Source organism: Oxyura jamaicensis, chromosome 20 (genome assembly GCF_011077185.1).
Source record: "Oxyura jamaicensis isolate SHBP4307 breed ruddy duck chromosome 20, BPBGC_Ojam_1.0, whole genome shotgun sequence".
Taxonomy (NCBI): Eukaryota; Metazoa; Chordata; class Aves; order Anseriformes; family Anatidae; genus Oxyura; species Oxyura jamaicensis.
In genome coordinates, this window is record NC_048912.1 from 8120017 (window position 1) to 8144548 (window position 24532).

General features: G+C 44.3%; 1 protein-coding gene across 8 annotated transcripts in view; it reads right to left on the reverse strand.

Moving 5' to 3' along the window:
• NFATC2 (nuclear factor of activated T cells 2) overlaps positions 1-24532 on the reverse strand; it is a 105129-nt gene that overhangs the window by 51344 nt on the left and 29253 nt on the right. For all 8 annotated transcript variants that reach the window (XM_035344034.1, XM_035344032.1, XM_035344030.1 and 5 more), the window contains 2 exons: positions 9655-9857; positions 8125-8297 (listed from right to left, as the gene is read on the reverse strand). In XM_035344034.1, the coding sequence (XP_035199925.1) occupies positions 8125-8297; positions 9655-9857 (376 nt within the window). The remainder of the gene's footprint in view (positions 1-8124; positions 8298-9654; positions 9858-24532) is intronic.

The following is a 24532-nucleotide window of genomic DNA, read 5'->3' on the forward strand; positions in this document are numbered from 1 at the left end:
GCAGACTTAGTGTCTCAATAGAGAGCTTTGTACCGGACATCCCACTGACCAGTGGTTCTCAAGGCTTTTTCAGGATGAGGAAGGACAAATTTTAGCCTGGAAATAACCATCTGACTCATCTTAAATACATCTGGAACTAGGCAAGTTGGAAATCACTGCCGAAAACCAAGTTTCTATCCAACTTCCATAGAGCACAGTGTTTGTGTATGCTGCAACCTACCAGGGAGCTGGGGAGGACAGCAGGTTCACTGGGGAGCCTGTACATCCCAGCTCCTCAGAAACCCCAAACCCTGCTGCTCTCCTCAGCTGAGCTGGGCAGCCAAGCAGCACTGCCTGGAAGCCTGCAGTGGGCAGAGGGGTGTTGGGGTTTCCCTGATGCAGCCCCGTGCTGGCCAGCAGTAGCCAGGCTGGTGCAAAGCTACATTCAGGCACAGCTACAGCACAAGCAAACTACTGGCATCTCCAGCAGTGCTTTCACCCAGGCCCAGAATTAGTCATAACTGTAGGTGTAAAAAACCCACATCTGCTTTAGATGTGCAGCAGAACAATGTCATTTAGAAGTCTTCCAGCTGAGTTTCACAGTGCAGACATCATGCTAATGGGAAAGGTGGAGGAATTCGGGTACCTACTGAGCATCAGGCTTCCTACTGCATGTTTTGTCTGCACTCTTCTCCCACTGGGTGGTTTGCAAACCATTTTGTAAAAAATAAATAAATAAATAAAAATTTTATTTTCCAAGGTTTTCCAAGAAAATTTTTATTTTCCAAGGAGACCCCCTTATTTACCATTTCCACTAAAAAGGAGGCTCAAGGTTCAGCACAGAGCTGCCTCAATAGGATTGCTTTATTTTTCTCTGCAAGAAATATTAATTGCCAATAAATCCCCTTCCTTTAAGGCTCACGATGGGTGGACTGCATGCAATAATTTCACACTATTCCTTCTCTTCCCCCAGGGGTTGGCACTTCATAAAGTGACCTACAGCTACTGGAGTTTATGAGCTTTGAATAAACAACACGCTGTTGATTTAACCAGTTGGGGTGTTTACTTTCAATAGCAACAGTTACTGACATAAGGCAGCAAAGCAAATGCTATAGAAATACTCACACTTGGCCTGAAGCAGTGTGTCAACCTATTAACAGGGGACATTATTTTTCTATTTTATTTGACTGTCTGCAAATCAAGATGTCATGGATGCACAGTGCCAAAAAACACAGTGTACACAGTGACATGAGAGAGAGAAAGGCAGCTGCTGTCCCAGCCACTGCACCACCTCCAGGCACCCCCAGCCAGGAGGAATGCGGCCCCTGCACCTCCTCCCTTGCCCACAGCACCCAGGGCATGCATGTCACTGCCGAGCCATGAGGCTTGTCCCCTTGGTCCCCATCCCTGTGCCAGCTGGTGGAGGAAGCGTAAAGACGACCTAAACATCTGGGCTAGTGGGCTGAATTATGCACATGGGATGCACAAGCCTGCAGGCTGACCACAAGAAATGTGCCAAGGCTGGGAGAAGGTGTTTCTTGGTTCCCCACCTGCTCACAGCAACTACAATCATGCTTTTTTTGGCAGAGGTTACTGGGCTTCGAGGAAGAAAAAGGGATACTTTGAGACAACGGACTACTTGGATACATCTATTGTGGCTCCAAATTCTCCCCAGGGGAGTGTTACCTGTACGTGCCCCTCAGGGAATCGCAATTCTGCCTGAGAGTCCCTCTTGCTCCCCATCAGTGAGTGCTCCTCCACTGCGCGTCCCCTTGATGAGCAGCTCCAGCCCTGCCTGAGCATCGTGTTTCCTTCCACCGGCTTGGAGGGCTTCCAAGCACTGCCTTGTCTTGCCCAAAGGCTGACTCGTTTTATGAGGAGTCTTAACTGAAGCTACATGTATCTTAACAGCCTCTGGAGAGGAATCGTCTAGGCAATCTTTCTCCCTGCATATGCAATAAGAGCAAGGGCCAGATCAGGGAATTTACATGATCTGCCTCTTGGGAGGAACAGGCTTGTAAACTCTGCGCAGAGCAGCAGGTCTGACGGTCACTTGCAGAGCAGATACTCCATAGCCCCCATGTATTAGCACAGCTTCTCAATGTCGTAGTCTTCGGACTCACTGAAGGCCTCCATGCCAACTTCTGTGTACATAGAGGCCAAAGAATAACTGCTCCATGCCACCTGATACCTGCAACACCAGATCCAGAGCTTAAATTGACGTGTTGTCCCTATAGCTGACTCTATAGTTGAGCGCAGTTCGGGAGAGATCTTATTCTGGGTGGTCACAAGGAGCAGGACAGAGGACCACCTGCAGCGCAGCAAGGACAAAGCTAGCATTACCTCTAATTACCTCTAACTGCCCTCACAAGCCAAGTAAACTAAAACTTGGATATTCAAAAGCGGGGAGAGGGGGGCCAGCACAGCAGTCCCCCCCAGGCCAAATGTCCAGGTCTCTCTTTGGACACCCTGTCCTGGGCTCACCCAGCTTTCTGGAAGCCTTTGAGCCGTGACTCACTGCCCCTAATATGTCGTTCCAAACCCCCAGAGGCTCTTGGCTCAAGCGACTGATTCCTCTTGGACTGGAGAAGGGCAAGTAGAGCTGCCTGTCTGACACTAAAAAAGAAATCCCAAACCCTAGAAGCAATAGCAGAGCCTTAACAGCAGCATAATTTGTTGTGGGATTAATTCTTCCACCTCAGTGCAAACCTTAATGAGCCAAAGTAAATATCTCTTTCCTCCTGTCACACTGTGTTTATTTACTGTGAACTGCTCGCCTGCGGTAGGATTGATAGGAGCAGTGCTCCTGTGCCCAGTGCCTATCCAACATGTTAACGTCCTGAGAGACTCTGATCCCATTCATCACTTGCTGAAGCACCCTGAGCCCTCAGGGTGGGCACAGAAGTAAAGGCTGGGGAGCTGCAGCGTGGGAGCTGGGGGATGACCAAGGAGAGGAGGCATCTCTACCAGGCAGGCAGATGCCAGCAATGCAACCATATCGAGGAACAACCTCTGAATTGGAGGGGTGGGAGGATTACCTCCTGGTAGGAGTATTGGGGAGTGGAAGGCTTAAGTGAGAATTAAGTAAATAAAGCAAATTTCCAGCCCTTGTGATGTGAAACCTTGAAAATGTGATTCAAATGCTACCAAAAGCAGAACCCCCATATGGGATGACAACAGTTTCCAATTTGTTGCCAGCAAGACTTAATCAGCAGATTGTACAGAGCCATCCAAGAAAAAAGCACCAAAAATAGAGGGCTTTTCTCCACCTCCTTCTCTGTACATAATTTATTTTATGATGCCCTTGCAAAGGAGGAGTGACAAGCATTGATGGCAGCACTGTCAGATAAGTATGATACTTTCTATGAACTGCAGCCAGCTCACCAAAACAGCATGTGATTAATGACAGGAAAACCATGGCCTCGGTTCACTTCTCTGTCGATCATCTCTGCGGGTATGCACAGCATTTCCCTTTAATCCCTTGTGGAGGAGATCTGCTGAGCTTAAATTATGCTCAGAAATCCATGGTCTGCGTAATAAGCTGGGTCGCTTGCTTTTACCAGCAGCACTACTGCAAAAAAGGGTGAGCATTTTCCTTCTGACAGACTTTCCAGGTTAAAATCTTTTAATGACATATTAAAAGTGGCAAAGAATGTCAAAATTAACTTTAAATTAGGAGAGAGAACTTTTACTTTAGGAAAGGCACCCGGTTTTGTGTCAGCTGTATTTATGGCAAACTGCATGGCTGTCTTGAAGTTGAAATGAAAGGGGAGGAAAATTCCTTTAATTCATCTGGAAACCATGCTACTCTCACAATAATCTTGCTTCTCGTTAAAATTACAATGGGCACCTCTCAGGTGCAAATAGACCATTTGCTTCTGCTTTTTTTTTTTATCTCAGTAAACCAGATCTGCTTCTTGCCTGCTGTTGTATTCCAACCAGCACAACTCACGGCCGAGGAAAAGCACTCTCCACTTTGCCAAGACAACATTCTTTTAAATGACTAGCTCTTTCCTCTGTAGTTATTAATGTGTCAAGTATCATAGGCTCAGATCATCTAATACGATGGGAAAATCTACTAGAAGGAGAGAAAAATAAAGGAAACTTCCAGGGAAATTGATTAAAGGGAAATAAGATATTTGCCCCGATTTAGTGGAACAAAATACTATCAATAACAGAAACTATTTTAAATTCCTCGGATGGACACACTGTTCTTTAGAAATAAGTTTTGTTTGTTTTGTTTTTACCACCATGGAATATCTATCATAAGAACAAGATTTTAGAACCTTTCTCTCTCTCGTGCCAAGTGCCATCATTTGCATTTTAAGGCATTCACGAGCACAGTTTAGCTTCAGCAAACATGGATTATATGAAACCAGAACTGTGAGACACTTTGGGAAGCTTTAAGCACAATCCATTAGAATAAAAACTGTGACACAGTATGAGTAGTACTCCTCATCTTACATTCCCAGCTCAAAGACATTTGCATAGAGTGATTTTTGGTTGCCAGCAGCATGGAGTAAACCAGGCAGCCTCACGGGTGCTTATGTGGCTACTCTGAAAATGCCTTCAATGCTGCTTCTTTCCTGCTCCACGGATATTTCAGTTGAGGAGTAGAGACATGACTCCACCGATACTCACCAAGATACTCAGCTCACATCGAACAGCAAATCAAAGGAAACAAACAAATATTGCAGATGTCTGAATGGTCTGAGAATAATGATCAGGTCTGCAAATACCAAAAACCCTCTGTGGCAATTCACTGAGTGCCTTTTTATTAGGGCTGCATGTGAAGGGACAAGTTAATTCTGTAACCCTTCAATCCCTTGTGTCACAGCAGCTGCATGTTAGCAGTTCTGTGGTAGCCACTCAGATTTCAGACACACTGCAGTGCTAATGACAATATTGCATTTTGGCACCAAAGAACTGCGATTGAAAACTGCTTAGTTCTAGTTATATTTTCAAGACATTGAGAGATTAGAACTCGCATTTAGACTCAGACTTCAGGTCATTTCTAGCAAGTTTTCAGATCCAAGAAGCTTATGCCTGAGCAGCACCTGCTCTTTACTGCAGCACAGAGCAGCCTGGGGATACTCACATGCAAGCACCTGCGCCCCGTGCTGCTGGAACACTTCTTGCCCTGCCTCTGCACCAGGCTCAGAGCGAGCCCTGCCTGGCCTGGCAAGAACTTGCCTTAATTAGTTAACCATTTGCCTAAAACAGATCTGCACAGTCAGGGATGTGCATGTGGACGTGTACAGCTGCAGCAGGAATAACCCTGCAGACATGCACAGGCAGGGAGCGCGGCTACGCTGCTTGATGCTGCATGGACCCAGTGGCTGAGATCATGGGGACAACTCACCTAGCTCCTGTGGGCTTGCTGCCATTTCAGGGTGTCAGCGTGGAACAACGACCAGGAGAAGAGATTTTTCTCACCTTTCCAGCACCACACCTCAAAGGCAGTGGCTTTTTTATCCCTACCTGAGTGATAGCCTGTTACTACAATTATCAGAGGACTTTCAAATGCCTTTATCTCCTCAGTGGCTTCAGAGTGAATCAACAGGCAAAAGGAGAGAAAAGTTGCAAGCTGCTGAGTGTGCAGGCATGTCTGGATATGAGGTCCATTTTGAGGCATAACTGATCATTTAACAACATAGCACCTCCATGGTCCTCCCACACAGCTGCCTGGGGAGGAACTTGCTCCGGATGATTCTTTGAACCTGTGAAATCCCCTCCTAAAACCTGTCAAGTGCTGAATGTGACACAGATGAGGTGGAACCAAATCGCCCCCTAGAAAAGCAGATACTTCGCAGTTCTTGCTTCATTGCAGCTAATGATCTGTTGACACCAGTGGGAGTTTTTAGCTGGGATCTGCTTCTGCTGAGGAGAGCACTCAGATGTTCTGTTGGTAGCAACAGCGCTCTCAAGGGAACCCCACTGGTGAGGCCAGTTATCTTAAAGCTGCTACTTACTGAGGCTTTCCCAGTGGGATGTTATTAACAGCTACCAGACAGGAGAGATCTCAGGAGAGAGGCTCGGGGGACAAGGGCTCCCAGGCAGCCATGTCAAAAAAGTGAAAAGCAAACAGCGATGAAACAGAGAATCCCAGAAGGACAGAAAGGGGGGAGATGGGATGCATGGACAAAATGTCTCGAAGTCCCAGCATGCCCCTTCTGCTACACCAGGGCTCATCAGCAGGTCTCCTGTGCTTATATGAGTGCTGTCTGTGAGCAACTTAGATCATCATCTCTAGTGTGATTTAGCCGGCATTACTAGCGCTGGCTGAACCAACTAATGTTTTTAATCACCTTCCTAGACCCCGGCTGCGATCAGGAAGTGCTAGTGAAATGCAAAAACACTGTAAATATGTAACATACATTCTAATGGAAGAGGCTTACTTCTCCAGGTCACTTTATACTCTATTTCCGTGAGTTCAGAAAAGCACAGTTCTCATATGTCCTTTGTTGTCTGCTAAGCAGCCCAACATTTTCTTAATTTCAATTTAATTAGAATAAACTTATAAATAAGCCACAAACTAATAACTTGACTCTTAGCTTTTTTTTATGCCTCTAGGACTCATCAAGGCAAACACATCTCAGAATAAGTGCCTAGACATCTTAAACAAGCCGTTGCAAATAGCAGTCATTGCACAGGCAAATTAGGTGTGCACATACCATTCGGAAAATGTGATCTTATTCTGTAAACCGTGACCGGATTTCTGCGTGAATGCTCTTTGATGATGGGCACAAATACAGTGTGCTGTTGTGGGTACTAGAAATGCCTAGCTCACTCTTTCTAAAAGCAGTGTTTGCTTTTACAGTAAGAGACTGGAATAATGGGTGTGATTGGTGGGCTCGCACATAACTCGGGGCCCATCCACCTTTTGCTCTGGACCCATGCTGGTTATCTGTACAGTGGATGTAAAAGTCACACCCAGAGCTTCCCCACCTGAGTAGGTCCTTGCAGGCAGGAATGGGCTGCTTTCACTTGGAAAAGAAATTGAGGGAGAAGCCAGGTAATCCTTCACTGCAATTCCCTTCTTATCAACAATATTTGCAGTTTACTGAATGTTTCCTTTAGCAAATAGGCCTTTGTTTCAGCAGGGACATGTCTGGGGTGGAGGCTGCTATTGTTTCAGGCATCTGGTCCCATAGAGGATCCTGTTTCCTATGGAGACAGGTGGTGGCTACTCCCACTGTTCTCCCCTCCCATCACAGTGCCCAGAGACTTCACACAGATGGTAAAATGCTCTGAAAGTTGGTATCCTCTCATAGAAGTTGCCAAGAGATCATAGATACCCATCATCCTCTCCTTGTTCTTGCCTTGTTTATTCACTTGTACTGTTGTTTTTTTCAATAATTCACTAGTCACAATTTCTCTTGATTTTATATCCAAAATTGGCTCCTCTCTTATAGTAAGTAGTCATTTAAGTAAAGCCTGCATCTCAATAAATACACACGAGAAACTCTTCAATGACTTTCTTCACATAACTTATGGCAAGATAGGTTCTGCTAAAGGGGTGAGTCATTCAGCAAAGGGAGAGGAAAACTGTTCATTTTGTATTTGTGAAATCCCCAAACCACTGAAAAGGCACCATTTATCAACAAAAAGCATCACAGGATGCACATAAACCAGCGCAGTGGGTGGAGCCCTTCCAGAAATGACTTCGACCCTGGGGGCACCTCGCTGGAGGCCTCTCTTTCTCAGGATTCAGTACGTTAAAATGAGTGGGAGGTGCAGGTTTCTCAGTTTACACACTTAGAGAATTTGCTCCCCAGAAATCAAAACTGCAAGCTTTCTTCTGTCCCTCAGGGGAATACCAGAATAACCTGGGCTTTCCCTCCTTCAGCTGCAGCCTCCTGAGCTGCACACCCCTCAGCACCGTCATCTAGAAAAAACAACAACCAGTATGTGCTCAAGCCCTGAATTCCAACCTGTTCCCTCTTCATTTGCCACCCCATGTCTGTATTCAAAGCCTCCAACCACCAGCTTGTAGATAACAAGTTCTGGTTGTGCCACCGCTACAAATATGACCACTCCCGGGAAGGCAGGCAGTGTGCACACTCCTGCACAAACAGACAGCATGTATATAAGCCCCATACGCACACCCACACTGGCTCCCTGCAGATTTCAGGAGGTACTTACAGCATTCAATGGGGTTTGATGCTGCTTGCAGAGAGATGATCCTGCCGTTGGACTCGGGGATGTGCACACGGAAGACAAGCCGGACACGGGTGTTCTTCCTGCCAATGTCTGTCTCGCCCTTACGCAGCTCAATGTCCGCGTTCCTCAGCTTCAAAATCCCTGCACAGTCGATGCTGCCAAACATACAAGCTATTCAGAGCAGGCACAGCCTGGTAGCAAAGATTATTCTCTGCTCCCATTCACCACAGCCCTTCACAAAGGGAGGATGTCAGGAGAAGGACAGGGCTGAACAGCAACGAGAGGGTGAGGGCTGCTGAAACCAGCATTGCTACTTAACATTAACAAGTACATACACACTGGTTAACTTCTCAGGAGCCCCATGTAGCCTAGCAAACTTGTCTACAGCACAGCCCAGGCAAGAAGTGTCAATTAATAGTTACAGGATCTGAGCTCAGCAACAGTCCTCAGAGGGTGCAATGAGTATTAACAGGCACTGCCAAACAGGTTTGATATCAATTTGAAAGACACCATACATTTCATATGAATTAAAATCACATTTGGTGAGGATACACCCCGATGTGTTTCCTACACCCACACTGTTCCTCACCACTGTATATGTGCAGGGCTTTATTATTCCAGGGTTACTTGTTAGGAACTGACAGTCACGTTCCATTTAGTACTTGGCTGCTTAAATTTGAGATGTGGGCTTTTATTTATTTCCTTGGGTGCAGAGGGAAGGATAAGCCTGAAGGAAAGGGAGAAATTAGGTATATATTCTGGGGGATATATATATATATATATATACACAAAGAAAGAATGTGGATTTTGCGATGAAGTAAGGGGGCTTAAAAACATAGTTGCTCTGCCAAGTTTGTCAGTATCCTCTGAAGGATGGAGATACAGCTCTTCCCTCTGCAGAGCAATCACTCTCATGCTGCCTGGCACACATTCAAGCCCAAAGTTTCAGACTGGTGCCCACTTCATCCCTCTGCCTCCATAAAACTGGAAGAAATAATACATTAAAGATGTGCCTGTACTTGCTTTTCTGGTAAACTATTACAACTGGAGAGTGCGATTTCATGGCCAGAGCACTTGGCTGAGTTCAGGAGAGATGTTTTCTATTCCATTAACTGTTGTAAAATGTACACTTTTCATGCACTGTCTACTTACTGTTCCTTGTTTCTCATTGTGTCCCTGCAGCATATGGACTTTATGGACTTGAGATTCGTGTCTCATTTTCCTTAGTGCCATACCAAGCCATTCTAACTTTGAACGACTGGCAATTACAATGCAGTTCCCAAAGCAGTTGGGGCAAATAGCAAAAATGCATACATGGTAACTCTTTGAGCAGCTTTAACCCAGGTGCTTGTAACTGTCTAATCATACCTTTGTAAAAAGAGTCTTAAATTCATGCTTTGGAAAGGGAAGTCCTTCCAGAGCAGACATCTTTATTCATTTAAGTGACTGCTTTCCATAGGAGCAGGAATTTCAACATGCCACAACTTTGCTAATAAAAATAAAAATGCTTACGTTGCTTTCATGTTGTTTTTGGGTTCCAGTGGGATCTCTAAAACTTTGGTGTTGCCAATGATTTTTTCATAGCTCGTGGTGGTGACAGTTTTCCCTGTAATGCGATGGACTTGATAGAAAGCATGGGGTTTAAGTATCCGTTCGTCTGCCGTCCCAATGAAGATCTGAAGACCCAAGGGTTTGTTCTCCATGTAACCATGAAGCTGGCAAGACATTAAAAATCTATTATCACGCACAGGGTTTGCAATGCTCTCATTTCAGGAAACTAAACAGATCTAAAGACATGTACACAGATATGGAGAGATAGATAGATAGAACTACGCATGCTGTACAGACTCTTCCCTACTGTCAGGGGAAGACATCCTCTTAAGAGTACTTTCTTGTACATTGTACCAGGGAAAGGAGTTAATGGAAAATATATAACCAATGGTTATAATACTAGATATATCAAGAAGGAAAAAAATCCAGACAAGCTCTCCATTACCAGAAATTTGTTGGTTGTCTCCAAAATGTTTTGATAAATACCCCCAAAAGGTACATTTTTAGTATATTTGTTTAATTTGCATGACTACAATCCTAAATGAGGTTCAAAAGATTTTCCTCTGTGGGGCGAATAAAGCCGCAAAAGCAGAGGTGGTCCCCTGCACCTGCAGCCCTGGGCAGGGCTTCCTGCTTCCCATCAGCAGGAAACACAGCAAGAACAGAGTCCCCTGCTTACAATCCTGCAGGTATAAATTGTACCTTCTACAGACTTTGTTAAAGCTAATGGAGTTAGGGGTCTTTGAATTGGGCCGTGTGACATTTAACTTGTAAACTCTGGTGTCTGTTCAGCCTAGCGTACAGTAAAATGACTTTGCCTCTGCACAGCTTATGATTCCTTCTTCAGCTGCTGTAAAAAATACTTTTAAAACCCCTAAACAGGAGGTATCTAGCAATTGTGTTTGTGATTTTGAGAACTGAAACGTTAAACTATGTATAAACATTTCAGAAATTACCAGTCCCTGTCACATCTCTTTCTCCGGCCTTGGCATGTGCAAGGTCCAAACTCCACAGCTCTCCCATTTCCCTGTTTACCTCACACCAGATACAAAATGTCTGCCTTCATCTTCATAGCTCTGCCTTTCTCTTTGTCCTCTCATTTTCTACCCATGAACCTATTTTCCCAAACTTCCCAAATCCTGTCCTAAACACCAGCATCAGCTTCTCAAATGCTCACACATTGTATTTTCTGCCCATCTGCCTCTTCCCTCAGGGAGGATGTTCCCTTTTAATGTCCACATCTCTACCCTACAAAGCCCTGTCTGCAAAATTCTTAAATAGTCTTAACAGGAAATATGTTCTTTTTCTCATGAAATCACTTATGTGGGTCACTTATGTGAGTCACTGCTCCTTGCAACTCATTCTTCCCTAAGGATGGTTCACCTTCAGCCACTTTTCTTGCCTTACGCTAGCTAACATACTATCTGTACAGGTAGTTGTTCTGTGACACAAGGAGGTCTTGGTTGACCTTAGAGGTGGGGCCCTCTACGGTTCAAAGACATTAACAGACTTTTCTGTACCAAATGACATGCTCCTAAACAGTATTTGCTGCAAGAGAACCAATAAAGCCAGAATTTCTCCATAGGCCAAGAGACAAGGAAATATCTTCTTCTCTATTAACATTTGAAATTACAAATCAAACCATTCTGAGTTTTTCACATAACCAAAAATGAAAAACAGACATTTATCTACCACATAGCCAATGATCTAGCTGAAAGGGAACTTTATGGTCTGAGACACACTGAATTTGTTTTCAATTATTCTGTCCACATACAAACCTTGATGAAGCCATACAAAGCAAATAGTACTGGAAGATCACAGAAAATGAAGATTAAGCTAATGGTATTCATGGCCAACCCTTTTTTTTAAAAAAAAAAAAAAAAAAAATTACCAGTCAGCAGGAGGTATTTCTGCACAGAAGGATTAATTCCCCCCCCGGAAGGGGACCACATGCAGCATCAATGCAATCCTGGCAGCTTTCCTTCAGTATGGCAAATGTAAAGTGACACTCACTCTTCTGAGCTATCATTATCATCTAGCACATATTTGCAAGGCACACAAAGACAGCGTCTATGCCCAGAGATCTTGCAACCCAAGGGCCCAAATGTGCAGCCTCCACTCACATGAATAACTCCACTGAAGCCAACAGGCCTTGAGAACAGGTCGCGCATGGAAGAATTACAGAACCCATCCCTGCCACAGACCATACACCTACAATAACTCAGTCACACAAGTACTTCAGTAGGCTGTTAGGAGGGAAAAAAGGATCCGAGTCTGCAACCAGTAGAGTGAGGAGGCGGAGGAGCGGAGCTGGACTCCAAGGGCAAGACTTGGTGTTGAAGGAGCAGCGTTGCCAAGAATGATGGCCATGAGGAGATTCAGGAATGTGCCAAGTGAGGTGAAAAGTTAGAGGACTAAAGCTGTCAGAGGTCACAATGACAGACCTATTGGGAACAGACCTGAATGTACAAATTATCCCCTGCTCACCCATGAGGAGGCCTGCTAAGCCCAGGTCCTCTGGGAGCCATACTGAAACCCAGCCTAAGCACGGTACTTTCAAAATCCAAGATTCCCTGGCCTTCAGTGAAAAGCCATTGTATCAGAAAAGGCCATGTTGTCTTTACAAGGGGACAGGGAGAAGAGAGGAGGAGCTTTTAAGCACTAAGCATGGTTATTGTCATGCCTGGCAGGATAACTGTCAATCCAGCTGGGATGACGAGAGGACTCTCTGGACTGGAACAATGGCTACAGTGACAGCAACACAGCACTCGTTCTGTCTACAAACTGGCAGAGCAAAACCCCAGAGTTATTGATGGGAGACTGGAATGGAAGAAAACAGGTAATAAATTACAAAAGAAAATTTGCCCCAAGTGAGCACAGTCAGTAGCAGCTGTAACAGAACTGGCTATGTACACAGGTTTTAAAACTGGCCAACTTTAAAACTAATTTTAAGTGGTTTTTCCTCATGTACAGAGTTGAGTTCCCAAGGTAAAAAGTATTCCTGGTCTTCTAACAATAAGAATGTCCATGTTGTGTGTCTGTGTGAATGTACATAGTTAAAAAAAGGAAAGGAGTCGACTGTCTGTTCATATGGCAATGTCTGTGTCACCTGTGGGACAAGGGGGTACAAAACACAAATTAAAAGAACTTCTGGTCCTTCACAGAACAAGACTTTAAATAAATTGCTTGATCAGTGGAAGAAAGTAAGGTAATTACTCACTAATTTATGATATTATGACAATGCTTAGGGATGACATCACCATAAAATCAAAACAGCATTATAAAAAGCAAATACAATGAGAAAAACACAAGAAAGCATCAAGTGCCCCAATTTAAAAGTGCATGTCTTTATCTTAATTGCTTATATTTTACATTTTAAAGGATAATAAGTAAAGGTTATATTTTAGCATAAGCATTTCCATCTACCACTCACATGCAAAAAATACGTTGGGATGACTTAGGAACAAAGACTGAAGATGGACAGCTCACAGAACTGCTCCAGGCACATTAAAGTCAGAGTTTTACACCCAGTTTTGCCAATAATTTACTATATAGCTTTGGTCATGTCATATAACCTCTCTGTTTATCCGTAACAGGGCAATAGTGATACTAACCCTTTTCATGAAGACAGGAAGGAGTTAATATTTTGTGCTGCATTTTTATACAGAGAATTTCATTGTGAGCTAGAATGAAAGAACACATTAGGGCTTTGTTTCTGATACACCTTTCCTCAAAACTGAACCGGGAGAGACTGCTATTCTCCACAAACACTCACCTCTGCTACGCTAGGCAGCTACTTTACAACTTAACCAAAAGTCGATCTTTCCTTTGGTGGCACAAAGGAGAAAAAACGACCCTGAAAGAACCCTACAGAGAAGCAAAGACTTAAGACCTTTTTAAATAATAACTATGACGTTCATCTTTTCCTTCCTCAGCAACAACCAAGCCCCTGTAACGTTTCCCACTCCACTCTTTTGCTCATCTCTCGGAAAGGGAGAGCCCAGCACGCACTGCAGCGAGCTGCACTGCCCAAGAGGAGTGCCCAACGCTTCACTGCTCACTCAGGCGAAGTGGGAGATTCACCAGAGACAAGAGCAGAGGACCAGCACTGTGCCAAGGTGCTTTCTTACCATCTTTCTCACTTGTTTCAGTGAAGAAAAAAAAATCCATCTGGATTTCAGTTTTGAGAGACTGAGAATCAAGAAAGATTTATGAATAGAGAACTCTGGAAGGAAATAATTTTGTGTATTATAAGGTGAGCTATTCACAATAAAACTCCCCCAAACTGTATACAGATCGAGCTGGAAATAAACCAACACCTTTGAGTCACATTTGCCACAAGGGGAAAGAGAAGCCAGACATGATGTGTACCTTTCCATACTCTATTTTGGGATTTTAAGATCCTATTTCTTTCAGTTGAAAGATTTTTCTTAAACTTTACTTTTGCATAACTCTTATAACATTAACATAGCCAGACATGGGCTGGTCTGTGACCTGAGGAAATGCAAAGCACTTTGGCAGATAAACAAATAACATCATTCAGAAAACAAGGAGACTTTTCTTGTTCGGTTTGCTGCTATGATTGGGTTTCTAAACAAAATGGAAATTTGTGGCACGATCAGAATCATCAGCTCACCTCTGTATAAACAAAATTCATTCATTCTACACTTCATCCATGGACCAATAACAGTCAAATCTGGGAGAGGGGGTAGTTAACTGCCATTTTCAGAATGGCACATTGGCAATTCTGCATGCAAAACACAAGCAGATATGCCATTAGCTGCTGTGCATGGGTAGCCCAGTTACCCACCCAAACACAATTCCTGTGATGGCACAGGGAACCACAGCCATTAAGACCACTACTGAGACCACGCGCATTAGAACACTTTTTTTTTCTGAACTATTTCTAAACTCACATCTTCTTACAGAGAGCCTGGCCCCAAATACAAAACCACTTACTGAGCAAGTTTGAAAATCAAGTCTAAATCAATCCCTGTTCCAGTGTTCAGATGAAACAAACACTGCAGCTGCAGTTTGCATAATCTCTGGCTGTGGGGATTTAAAAACATTGGTTCACCTTTGCAGTACTGTGTAAATAGCAAATCTCTGCAGAAGCAAAGTCTGCAGCACTGTTTAGCTATGTTTTCTGGTAACTGAGTGATAAATTGACAGCAGAGTCAAAAAGAAGGGTGAATTCCTTAAGATTCTGTAGGTGGTCACCAACAGATACAACACACACATAAAGAGGGAACTTAGTAAAACCTTTGGAATTTAGATCTTGGAATCTTGGACATATGTACTTGAATTTAAATATTAATGCGGTATATAGAGAATTGCATTATTAGCAAGAGGTAGGAAGAACAGACGGGGGAGAAGTATTCTTAAATGGGGAAGCCAAGGCATAGAGATGCAGTGATTTACCAGGCCCCACAGGGGATTAGCACGGTGAGAAATCAAAGGTCCCATCCCTGCCATGCTCTGCTTCACGGCAGGGGTTACAACCCCTTTCTACCATGAACACTGACTGTGCTAACACCCCTCACCAGCTGTACAACCTTGTTTTCTGCTATTACTGCTAGTTTCTGCGTTTCCCTTTTAATTGACAGGTTTCAAAGCCAATTTTTCTTGAGAATTTCTAGCTCAGTATTGCACACCTGCAAGCTGGTCTGCATGCAAACAGTGATGGACTTTGTGAGACAATAGCAGGAACATCAGCAAGTCTTAAATGCACCTTTGGAGAGCCCCAGTGAGAACCTGCGTGATGCAGTCTGCGTGCTACAGACTCCGATCGACTTTGAGAGCAGAATGGAATAATTTGTTTCCCATCCAACCCAGCAGAGCTTTGCTTGTCAGGAATTGAGGTCTTTTTCCCCTGTGGGGTATAAAGCTGCATCTTTAAAGCTGATTGTGCACATCTTCCTGTCTAGACAACACAAGCTACTGCCAAAAGGAGAGTATAAAATTGGGGAATGAATTCACTAGCTTTGGTGTTTTTATTTGCTTGAAACTAATCAGCTCTCCTGGTTGTTTCACCTCACCGTAACAAGAGGCTTGGTCTATTAACTGCTGCATATTACTTGCTATCTCCCCATGGAAGTCATTTCAGCTTCCCTCTGAACGGGGCGTGCATGTGTGTGGTCAGCTTTGAAAATAACGCCGTGGTGATTCAGAGAGATGGTCATCAGCCGTTGGTGAAAAGTGGGAAAACAGAGCTCGACTGGCAACATTTAATTAGAAGCAAATACAAAGCCGCGTGAGAAATCGCTTCCTCCTACTGCTTCCCTTTTCCTGCTGTATAGGAGAAGATAAGAAAGCACTTAGAGGCTCGCCCCTCGGTGCACAAGGAGCAGCATGAGGTCTCGGCGCCGGCTGCTGGAGGAAGGAGCCCCCACTCCCAACTCCCACCTTCCTCCTGAAGCAGCCAGACTGCAGAGCGAAGCCTGTGCCTCAAGGGATTTGACACCACAAATTATTCCCCTGCCCAGACTCTTCGTCAGCCCCAGTGCTGTTTTCCGTGCCAGAAAGCGTTTTAGGACACTCCTCAGCAGAGCAGAGGAAGATGTGCTTGTCTCAGTAGCCCCTGCTTGCCACAGCATTTCTGTGGTGCCTCTTCAGTTGGTTTCCTGGCTGAAGGAACATTGTGTTTTGGATTTGATCATTAATTCCTATCATTAATACTTTTTGGCTGCAACAATTTAAAGGATTTTGGGGGGGGTCTTTATTCAACAGTACTCTAAAATGGAAAATTATATTGTCTGGGGGAAGAGTGGCATATCAATAGCTGTCAGTAATTAACACGAAGACCTCATCCAGACACTGTAACGTGTAGTGGCTTGCCTGCCTGCTTTCGTTCGAGCTGACATTGAGCAATAAAGTTGAAACTTGTCACATGTTTTTGTTCAATTTGATGTACTTGGGACATAGCAAAAGAACGCAAACCAGAAGGAAATCCCTGCCTCGGTTCTTTTTACTCCTCACTGAAGCAGTCTAAGAAGGCCTCAGAAGATAATCCTTTGAACATCTGATTCTGCTAAATGATGAGTTTTTATTATATTTGATTTTAAACATTCCTTATTTTGGTGACAATTTTGTCAGAATTCCAAGGACTGAATCTCATTTACGCTGCTGTTCCTTTCAGTAAATGACAACCAGGCTCCCAGTGCCTAACTGGGTGTTCTGCTTCCACCAGGGGTTAAAACAGCAGCCTGGGGCTGAGAAGGCAGGTCTCAGGAAAAACCAATTAAGGGTCAAAGCAGGCTTTGGCTCCCAGTCGTCATGACATTGACCACACTTTGCAATATGGGCAAGCTTTTGCCTTTTTGTGCCTCAATTTCCCTGTGTCTACAAAGAGCTGCTTGTTTTCAAGGTGCTTTGACTTTCATGGCTGAAAGTTAAAAAAAAAAAAATAGACACTATGCATCTGACTGCATCTCACTGATACGGAGACTGGGAAGGTAGGATTTTTATATTTGGGTGAAAATACGATTTTTTTCATACTAAGAAAACCATTGATTTCACCAGAACTGCACTGCCATCTCCCAGCACAGAGCTCTGCCACCAGGTAGCCACGTCATTCCTTGCCAGCTGCGCGAGGCTCGGTGGGGACTGGCCTCAACCAGGTTGGAGCAGAATGAAGGTGTCAAGCAGAGATGTTCTTCTGTCACCTAACCCTGCAGCTTCCTCTGCCACAGTTATTTCACCGTTCCTGGCAGAGTACACAGTCCCAGGTATAGCACGCTGTGCAACCAAGAGGTGGCACAAAGCTTGAGAGCAACTAAGATAAGGGGAGAAACGGGACAGAGGCAGCAGCAAGAGCATCTTGGAATCTGCTGGAAGCCTCAAGGTTTCAACAGTTGTTTCAGAATGAAACAGAGAGACCCTAGATTTTTTTTATTTTTTTTTTTGCCAAGCAGCTCCAGGAGGAACCCAGCCACTTTCCCCCCAAGCAGGCATAAGCCCAGTGACATGACTCTCCCCAGAGACACAGACACCCATATGCAGGTCCTTGCTCAGAGCAAGTCACTCTCTATTAAATGGGAATGGGTCTTGAGAGAAGGAGAGGGGAACTGGAGGCTTTGCTGCATGGTGGAGCCCATGCACAGAGTGCCCAGATGTGAATTTAGAGGATACTAGCTGCTCTGCATGAAAAACTTCTGCAGATACTTGAGCGCACCCTGAACAGGATGAGTTATGTAGGCGTTATTGCTGTACGTGTCCACATTCATGGCAAGCAGCCATGAATTCAGCCTCTGGTTTGCTGCACACTGACTCCTGCATGTACAGTCTGTCAGTTAAAGCACACATGAAAGAGTAGCCTAAATCTTGGATCTGCCTAATCCAGACAAGGAATAACTGAGGCCGCCTGCATCTCACAGGCATCATCCTCAGACTTGGCTGGTATGCTTGCCTTCCCCTCACCTCTGCCAAAATTACTTTCCATCAAAAGCAATGTATTTTGACTTGGGCTCCATTTTCATTTTGAGACAAAAAGTTGCAATGAGAACCGTTCAGTCATCCCTAACACAAGATACATGCTAAGATCCCGCTGCTCCCTTTAGGTACATGGTTCTCTGGTCACCTGCATCTCTGCACCCCTACTGCAACAGGGAGCGATCCTCCCTGGCTCTCTGCTAGGGGCGAGATGCACTCGCTCAGAACATAACCTCTTTGTGAGGGGCAGCATCCCTTTCACAGGGGCATGCAGACCCAGTTTAACAGCTTTAAGCAAGAGAGGATGCAGCTTAAGTCCAGGTAAATTCTCACAACAGCTAATTATCCTTACTGTTGTCCAGCAGTTCTCCTCTTTCATTAATGATAGAGAAGGCATATGAGCCAGCTCTTCCTCTTATCTTTGTTTATTAGATATCATATTTGATATTCTCTACTATTCAGTCCAGTACCATATCTTAACAAAAGCCACTTTCAGGCTCAATCATGTTTTCCTACACTACTTCCTATTTATCTAGTAATTTAATTTCCTCAGTGTTTCCAGCGAACCCTCAGATAGACAGATCCGAAGGTACAGCTACGCTACCAGGACAGTGTGCAGGGTACCGACTCATCTCCCCGTGCACTTGACAGGATATTAGTTCTAAAGAGAATTTCTCAGATATTCCTAAAACCAAGGTCTCTGCTTTCAGAACTGTACATCGATCCCTGCAATAGCACATGTAAACAAATTAAATATACCCACGAACCAACAGCTCAGAGCTCTAAAGGCACAAACAATCAATCACCACAGTTGTGCAAACAAGCCCAGTAACCCTGCAGGTTAATTAGGCATGATACATGCAGACAATTGTCACACACAGTTCTTGAGTTGGGGGCAGAATCCCTGCAAGGTCCAAAAGCAGCGAGGAGCCAGCACAAGGCTCCCACTCGCTACAAGAAGGAAGTAAAGGCAACGAGATCAGTTGAGACATGGCACAGCACGAGCCAGCTTAGCTGCACAAGTCCAGGGCAGCTTGCAGAGGCCAAACACTTACGGAAGTGCAAACACTCTGCTTCATCCTGGACCTCTGACTTCCCCTTCACTGAACAGGAGGATAGGCAGAGAAAGAGAAACCCAACCACCCTGTGTCCCCAGTGGGGAATCATCTAGGCAGACTAGTTTTCATTTCAGCAGGAACACATCTCTAATCTATCCCCGCTTGTGAGAGTGTGAATTACGATATCAAGCTGTGATTTGGTTTTGAGTTTCCATCAAAGGTTCTGGTTTCACTAATAAGCAAAAGAATTAGTTGAATGTTGGAAGTCACACACACTTACAACTCAGGGCCCCATGGGAAGCCTAGCCTAGAAAACAAAGTCGTCTTTGACTTGGAAACCACAAGAAAACACATACAGCAAAATTCAAATATAAAAGGAAAGTGAACATACATTTGTTATTGCAAAGCAGCTCCTGTGTGTTCCAGTAACAATTCCACAATTACAGCTTCTTTTTAATAATAAATTAATAATAAAGGGAGAGGCAGTGAAAGGCACCACAGTTTTAAAAGTTAAAACCCAGGGGGAGGAAGGGTGGGCTGTGCTGACCAGGACCCCATCTCCTTACCCTCCCTGCTGCTTCCCTGCCTAAAAGGCCAGAAGCAAGGAGGAGCCCAGCACGTGTGGCACAGCACTGGCTGTGACGGGTCCCTGCGCTGTCTCTGTCCCGGCACTGGTGCTTTGCAGACCTGGTCTATATTTGGATGCTGTACTAAGTTCAACATTTGGGTAACACATTTTATTTTTACCATTACAATCAAGCCCATAAAGGAGATGTAATTATGGCAATGGGATGATAGCTCATACCAGGATTACCTCCCCCACCTTGGCCTCTGAAATGAGGCCCGAGGGAAAATCCATTTCCACACAGCTGAGGGCCATCTTGTGCCCAGTGTGCCCACAGCTGCTATGCTGGAGGTCACTGCTCCTAAACCTCTGTCAGAGGAACTGTCAGCAGCTTCCGACATCGTGTGCACCAGGAACAGAGGAGACTGAGGACCTCGCTGCTGTCCTAGACATCTGTGCTGGCAGGGCTCTTGTTAAATAAATACAACTCCCAGGTGATTTGAGGATATTGCCAGGGGCTGAAGTCTCAGAGCGCTTGAGATTTCTCCCCGCCCTGCTCTGAGGAGGAAGTGGGGGAAGGAGGTGCCCCTGAAGCTCTGACCTGGAGGACAGATCTCCTCCTGTCTCTCAGCCTCGTTGCTCAGCTTAACCCATCACGTTCGACTCAACACCAACCCCCGGACTTCACAGCAGTGGAAGCAGTCACAGGGAGCTTGCTCCCCTGCCCACAGGGGCCGAGAGCTCCAGAGGAGGCAGGAGAAAGCTGCGTGAGGTGCGCGTGTGAAGCCGCCAAGCCCTGCAGCGGAGCTGGGCCCAAGCGAGGGGCTGCCACTTCCTGGGGAAGCACCCAAACCGCTGCAATGCGACTTCGAGGTGGGAGCACGGTCCCAGCACCACCCGGCCCCTGGCGCCGGCCTCGTAGACGGGCCGCCATGGCTGCTCACTGCAAAGGCCCCTGGCTCTGCTCTCTCCAGACACCGAGCAGGCCTCAGCCCCAGCCGGCTGGCTGCTCCGGTCAGGCTGTGTGCTGCGAACAGGGCGCTGCCTTTAAAAATGGGGGCCTGAGAGACAAGTGTGCTCGGCTGCTTTGCAAACTGGTAGTGCTGAATCACTTCAGTTATCTGACACAAGCAGTGGAAAACGATGGGTTTGTAGATGAAAAACTGAGTTAATAATGCAGCGAGAGTGTGTGAGTAAGTGAGAGATGCAAATAAGTTACCAATTACTTCTGTGCTTGTTTTCATTCAGAAAGCTTTGAGCCTCTTGTAAAGATAAATTAGAGAAGTAATACATCAGGGAAGGCTTTGCTAAGATGGCAATAAAAAAACAAAATACCAGACTTAGGCATGCTCCTTTGAGAAAATTACTACAAATTACTGTGCCAAAGAGCTGTGTAAAACAGCAGGGACTGTTTACAGCAAGACAAGTCCAAAACACACAGGCATTTGGGGGAAAAAATTAGAAACAAAGGGATTAAAAAAAAAAAAAAAATCTTATTTACCTCTCTGACCCCCAAGACTTAAATGAGTTCTCAAACAGATTCTCAACAAAATAACCTACTTTGGCATCTCCATAGACCATGGCAGATACACAACTGAAACTGATGCCCTGTGCCACTGCTCTCAATTATATGCAGCTGTAAATCACACATTTATCAGCACTGATCAACTGCAAGGACCCTGAGTACTTCAGAATGTGGGAAAATAATTATGTGAAATGGGACTGTGCCTTTTATACACATGGATTGCTACACATCTAAATGCAACCGTTTCTAATGAAGCAAGTACAGATCCAGAGTATGTGCACAATTATTTGCATAATCAACTGCTCGTCTTCCTTTAAAACTTGTCCTTCCTTCAAGGCAAGTGAAAGGGAAAGGAAAAGGGCTCCACTTAGAACTCCCTGAAATAACTATTTTGCTATTGTGTGAAACTTAATTTCCATCTTGAAAAAAGTCTGCTTCCATGCAAAGCAATAGGACAAAAACAGAACCACCAAGCTTTCCAAATATATTTGAAACAATACTTTTATGGCTTTTAAGGGACCAGAGGCTCTGCTCGATGGGGTGAAGTTCATTCATATCCAGCCTTTGCTACTGAAAAGGTCTTTCCTTTTCAACACCATCTTAAACAGTTCAAATACAGGAGAGCCTTTGCTGAAGAATTGAACATCTGTCTCCCTGAAACAGAGAGGTTCTTACGGTGATATTTTCCTGTGTGCAGTAAAATACACCAATGCCAGCATCCAAGGTTACTCAAGTGCTATCACATGTCCTGCTTCCTCTTGAAAACAGGATAGCAAGAAATGCCAACAACACCAAAATTTTGATTTCTTCAAAGAGCTGGGAGAGATCTCGTGGAATTATCTAGTTCATGTCTCCTGTCCCAAGCAGAATACAAATATATCCATGTACTTCCTAATAGATATTTGCTTAAAAGCATGCAAAGAAGGAGACTGTACTCCTCTGAGCAGGCAGCACTACTGCGGGGTGAACTTGGACTCAGCTACGTTTGTTTTTGCATTGCCACCTCAATCCCTAACACATCTATAAACTCTTCATGCAGAAGAAGCCTCTACCTAGTGGACAACCTCTTTCAGAGTCTTGATGTGAGCAGTTGATCCTCAACTCCAATGAAAAGGAGTTGGGAGGGAAGAAAACAATTATGTCTACCCCTCCTCTGCTATTTCAGCAATTGGATGGCCCTGCAAGAAGGTAACTGCATGCAAACTTCAACTTTGTCCTTGCTACTCGGGATTTCCTTGCTGTTTCCAGTGATGTGCCAGTGAGCGTCCACCAGATGTCTAAATGTTCACATTCAACTAACATCTCTAAAATACAAGCTTAAGTTTCTCTGTAGTTAACAGCAAACTGCAGTTTCCCCCAAAGAACACCTTAACTGGAAGCCTACACTTCTCCATGTCTCTAGAAGGTCTCTGAAGTTAGATGGTGTGAACATTACATGGGATGAATGGCTTCTTTCTTCCTTCCCCAGGTAAACAAAGTAAATGGCCTCTTCCGTATGGCCCAGCTAACCAGACATTTTGATTAATCAGACACTTCTCCTGCCAAACGTGGAGTGCACAACTTGGTGCAGAGCACAAACTCGCGGGGCTAGACACGTGAAAAAGAGGAAGCAGCATCAGAAAGATAAACCACAAGATAAGGCCTAGAGGATATGAGATCTGCTGGTCTGTAGCTTCAGCACACCCAAAAGAAGAAACTTGCATGCAAAATGCAGTTTTCAAAAAATAAATACTGCAGACTAACATCATGCTGGAAAAACTAGCCAACATTTCTTCCTCCAGAAGACTCGGCTGGATAGTCACATTAAGGGTTAATTTAGTGGGAAATCAGAAAATTCAGAAAAAAAGTTAAGTCATTACGTTTTAGAAAAGGTAATCAAAATAAGCAGACTATTGAAAGTGGTTGTAAAACATAGTAATGTGAATGGGATGTTCAGCCTCAGTATAAATCCCATCGCGTTGGTGGGGTTGTCACACTCAGGGCACATTTGGCTTCTCAGTGTTTAAGTCCAAATGCTTAAGAGACAGCACTGGATTCAAGAAAGTTGGCATGGAGGGGTCCTTGTGCTCAAAAGAAAAAACTAAACAAACAAAAAATGCAAACCAAACCAAAAAAAAAGGTGGTTGGTGTGCTCATGTCTGACATTTTGAGAGTGCAGCAAGTCCCCGGTGTAAGGTCTGCAGCCCGCAGAACTGCAGCCCCGTCATCCCTGTGTAAACATTGCCATTCCTGCTCTGGGGCTGAAAACAGATACAACTTGTTGAAAAGTAATGTAATTTAGTTTCCTTGCAACCACTTGCCTCTAACTCAAGCACGCTTTCCTCAGCTTTAAAAATCTCTCCTGTTTCATTTTGTCTGTTGCTGTACTCTTGGAATCTGACAGGAACACAGAAGTTAAAATGCACAGAGGGGAAAGAAGAAGAGAAGCTTGAAACCAAATAACTTATGACATGAAAGCTTTGGATTTTACTAGCCTTCATGAGTTTCAGATGTCATAAACCATACAGGTGCAACTATCTCATTGCTCGTAGTACCCATATGATCTATGTTACGTTAAAGTGAACACAAATCCAACAAATACTTCCAGGTTTATAAAGAAACTGTCCATATTCCCCCCACATGCAGGCACAGCTGTGCAGAGGCACATCTGTTTGGGAGACTTTAACAAGGACCTTTGTATTTACAGTTTAAGATCTTTAAGCTGGATGGCAAATTGTGATAAAACTGGGAATATCTGCTCCTATCTCCAACAGAAAATAAAAATCCCCTTTTGATGGATATTGATTACAGGAAGAAACAAAACATTTCCCCATGTGACAAGAAACTCATTCACTGTAATAAACATCCGGTCAATAGGAACATATCGGGAAGGTAAATGATATTATATGTAAGCAAACTGAGAAATGAGCAAGTGCTGATTAGATGTACAGTTCATGTTTCCATGTAGCTTCCAACACACCGTGGTGAGTTTGTCAGATTTATGGACTAAAAAAAATTGTATATATTAAGTTATGGCAAATGTGATTACTATTTCTTATCCTGCACCCTTTACTCAAGTATCCAGTCCACATATGCAAGTCCAACTCAACACAAATAAACAAATGCATTGATTTAACAACTAATGGTCTGATTTTAAATGGGGCTGAGCCTGCAATGTAATATTTAACTTTTGAAGTTAAACAAATCAAACTAGTGAAACTACTGGTATTGATCACATGCTTAAAACTGAGCATAAATTTCCACATTTTCCTTTCTCAGGAT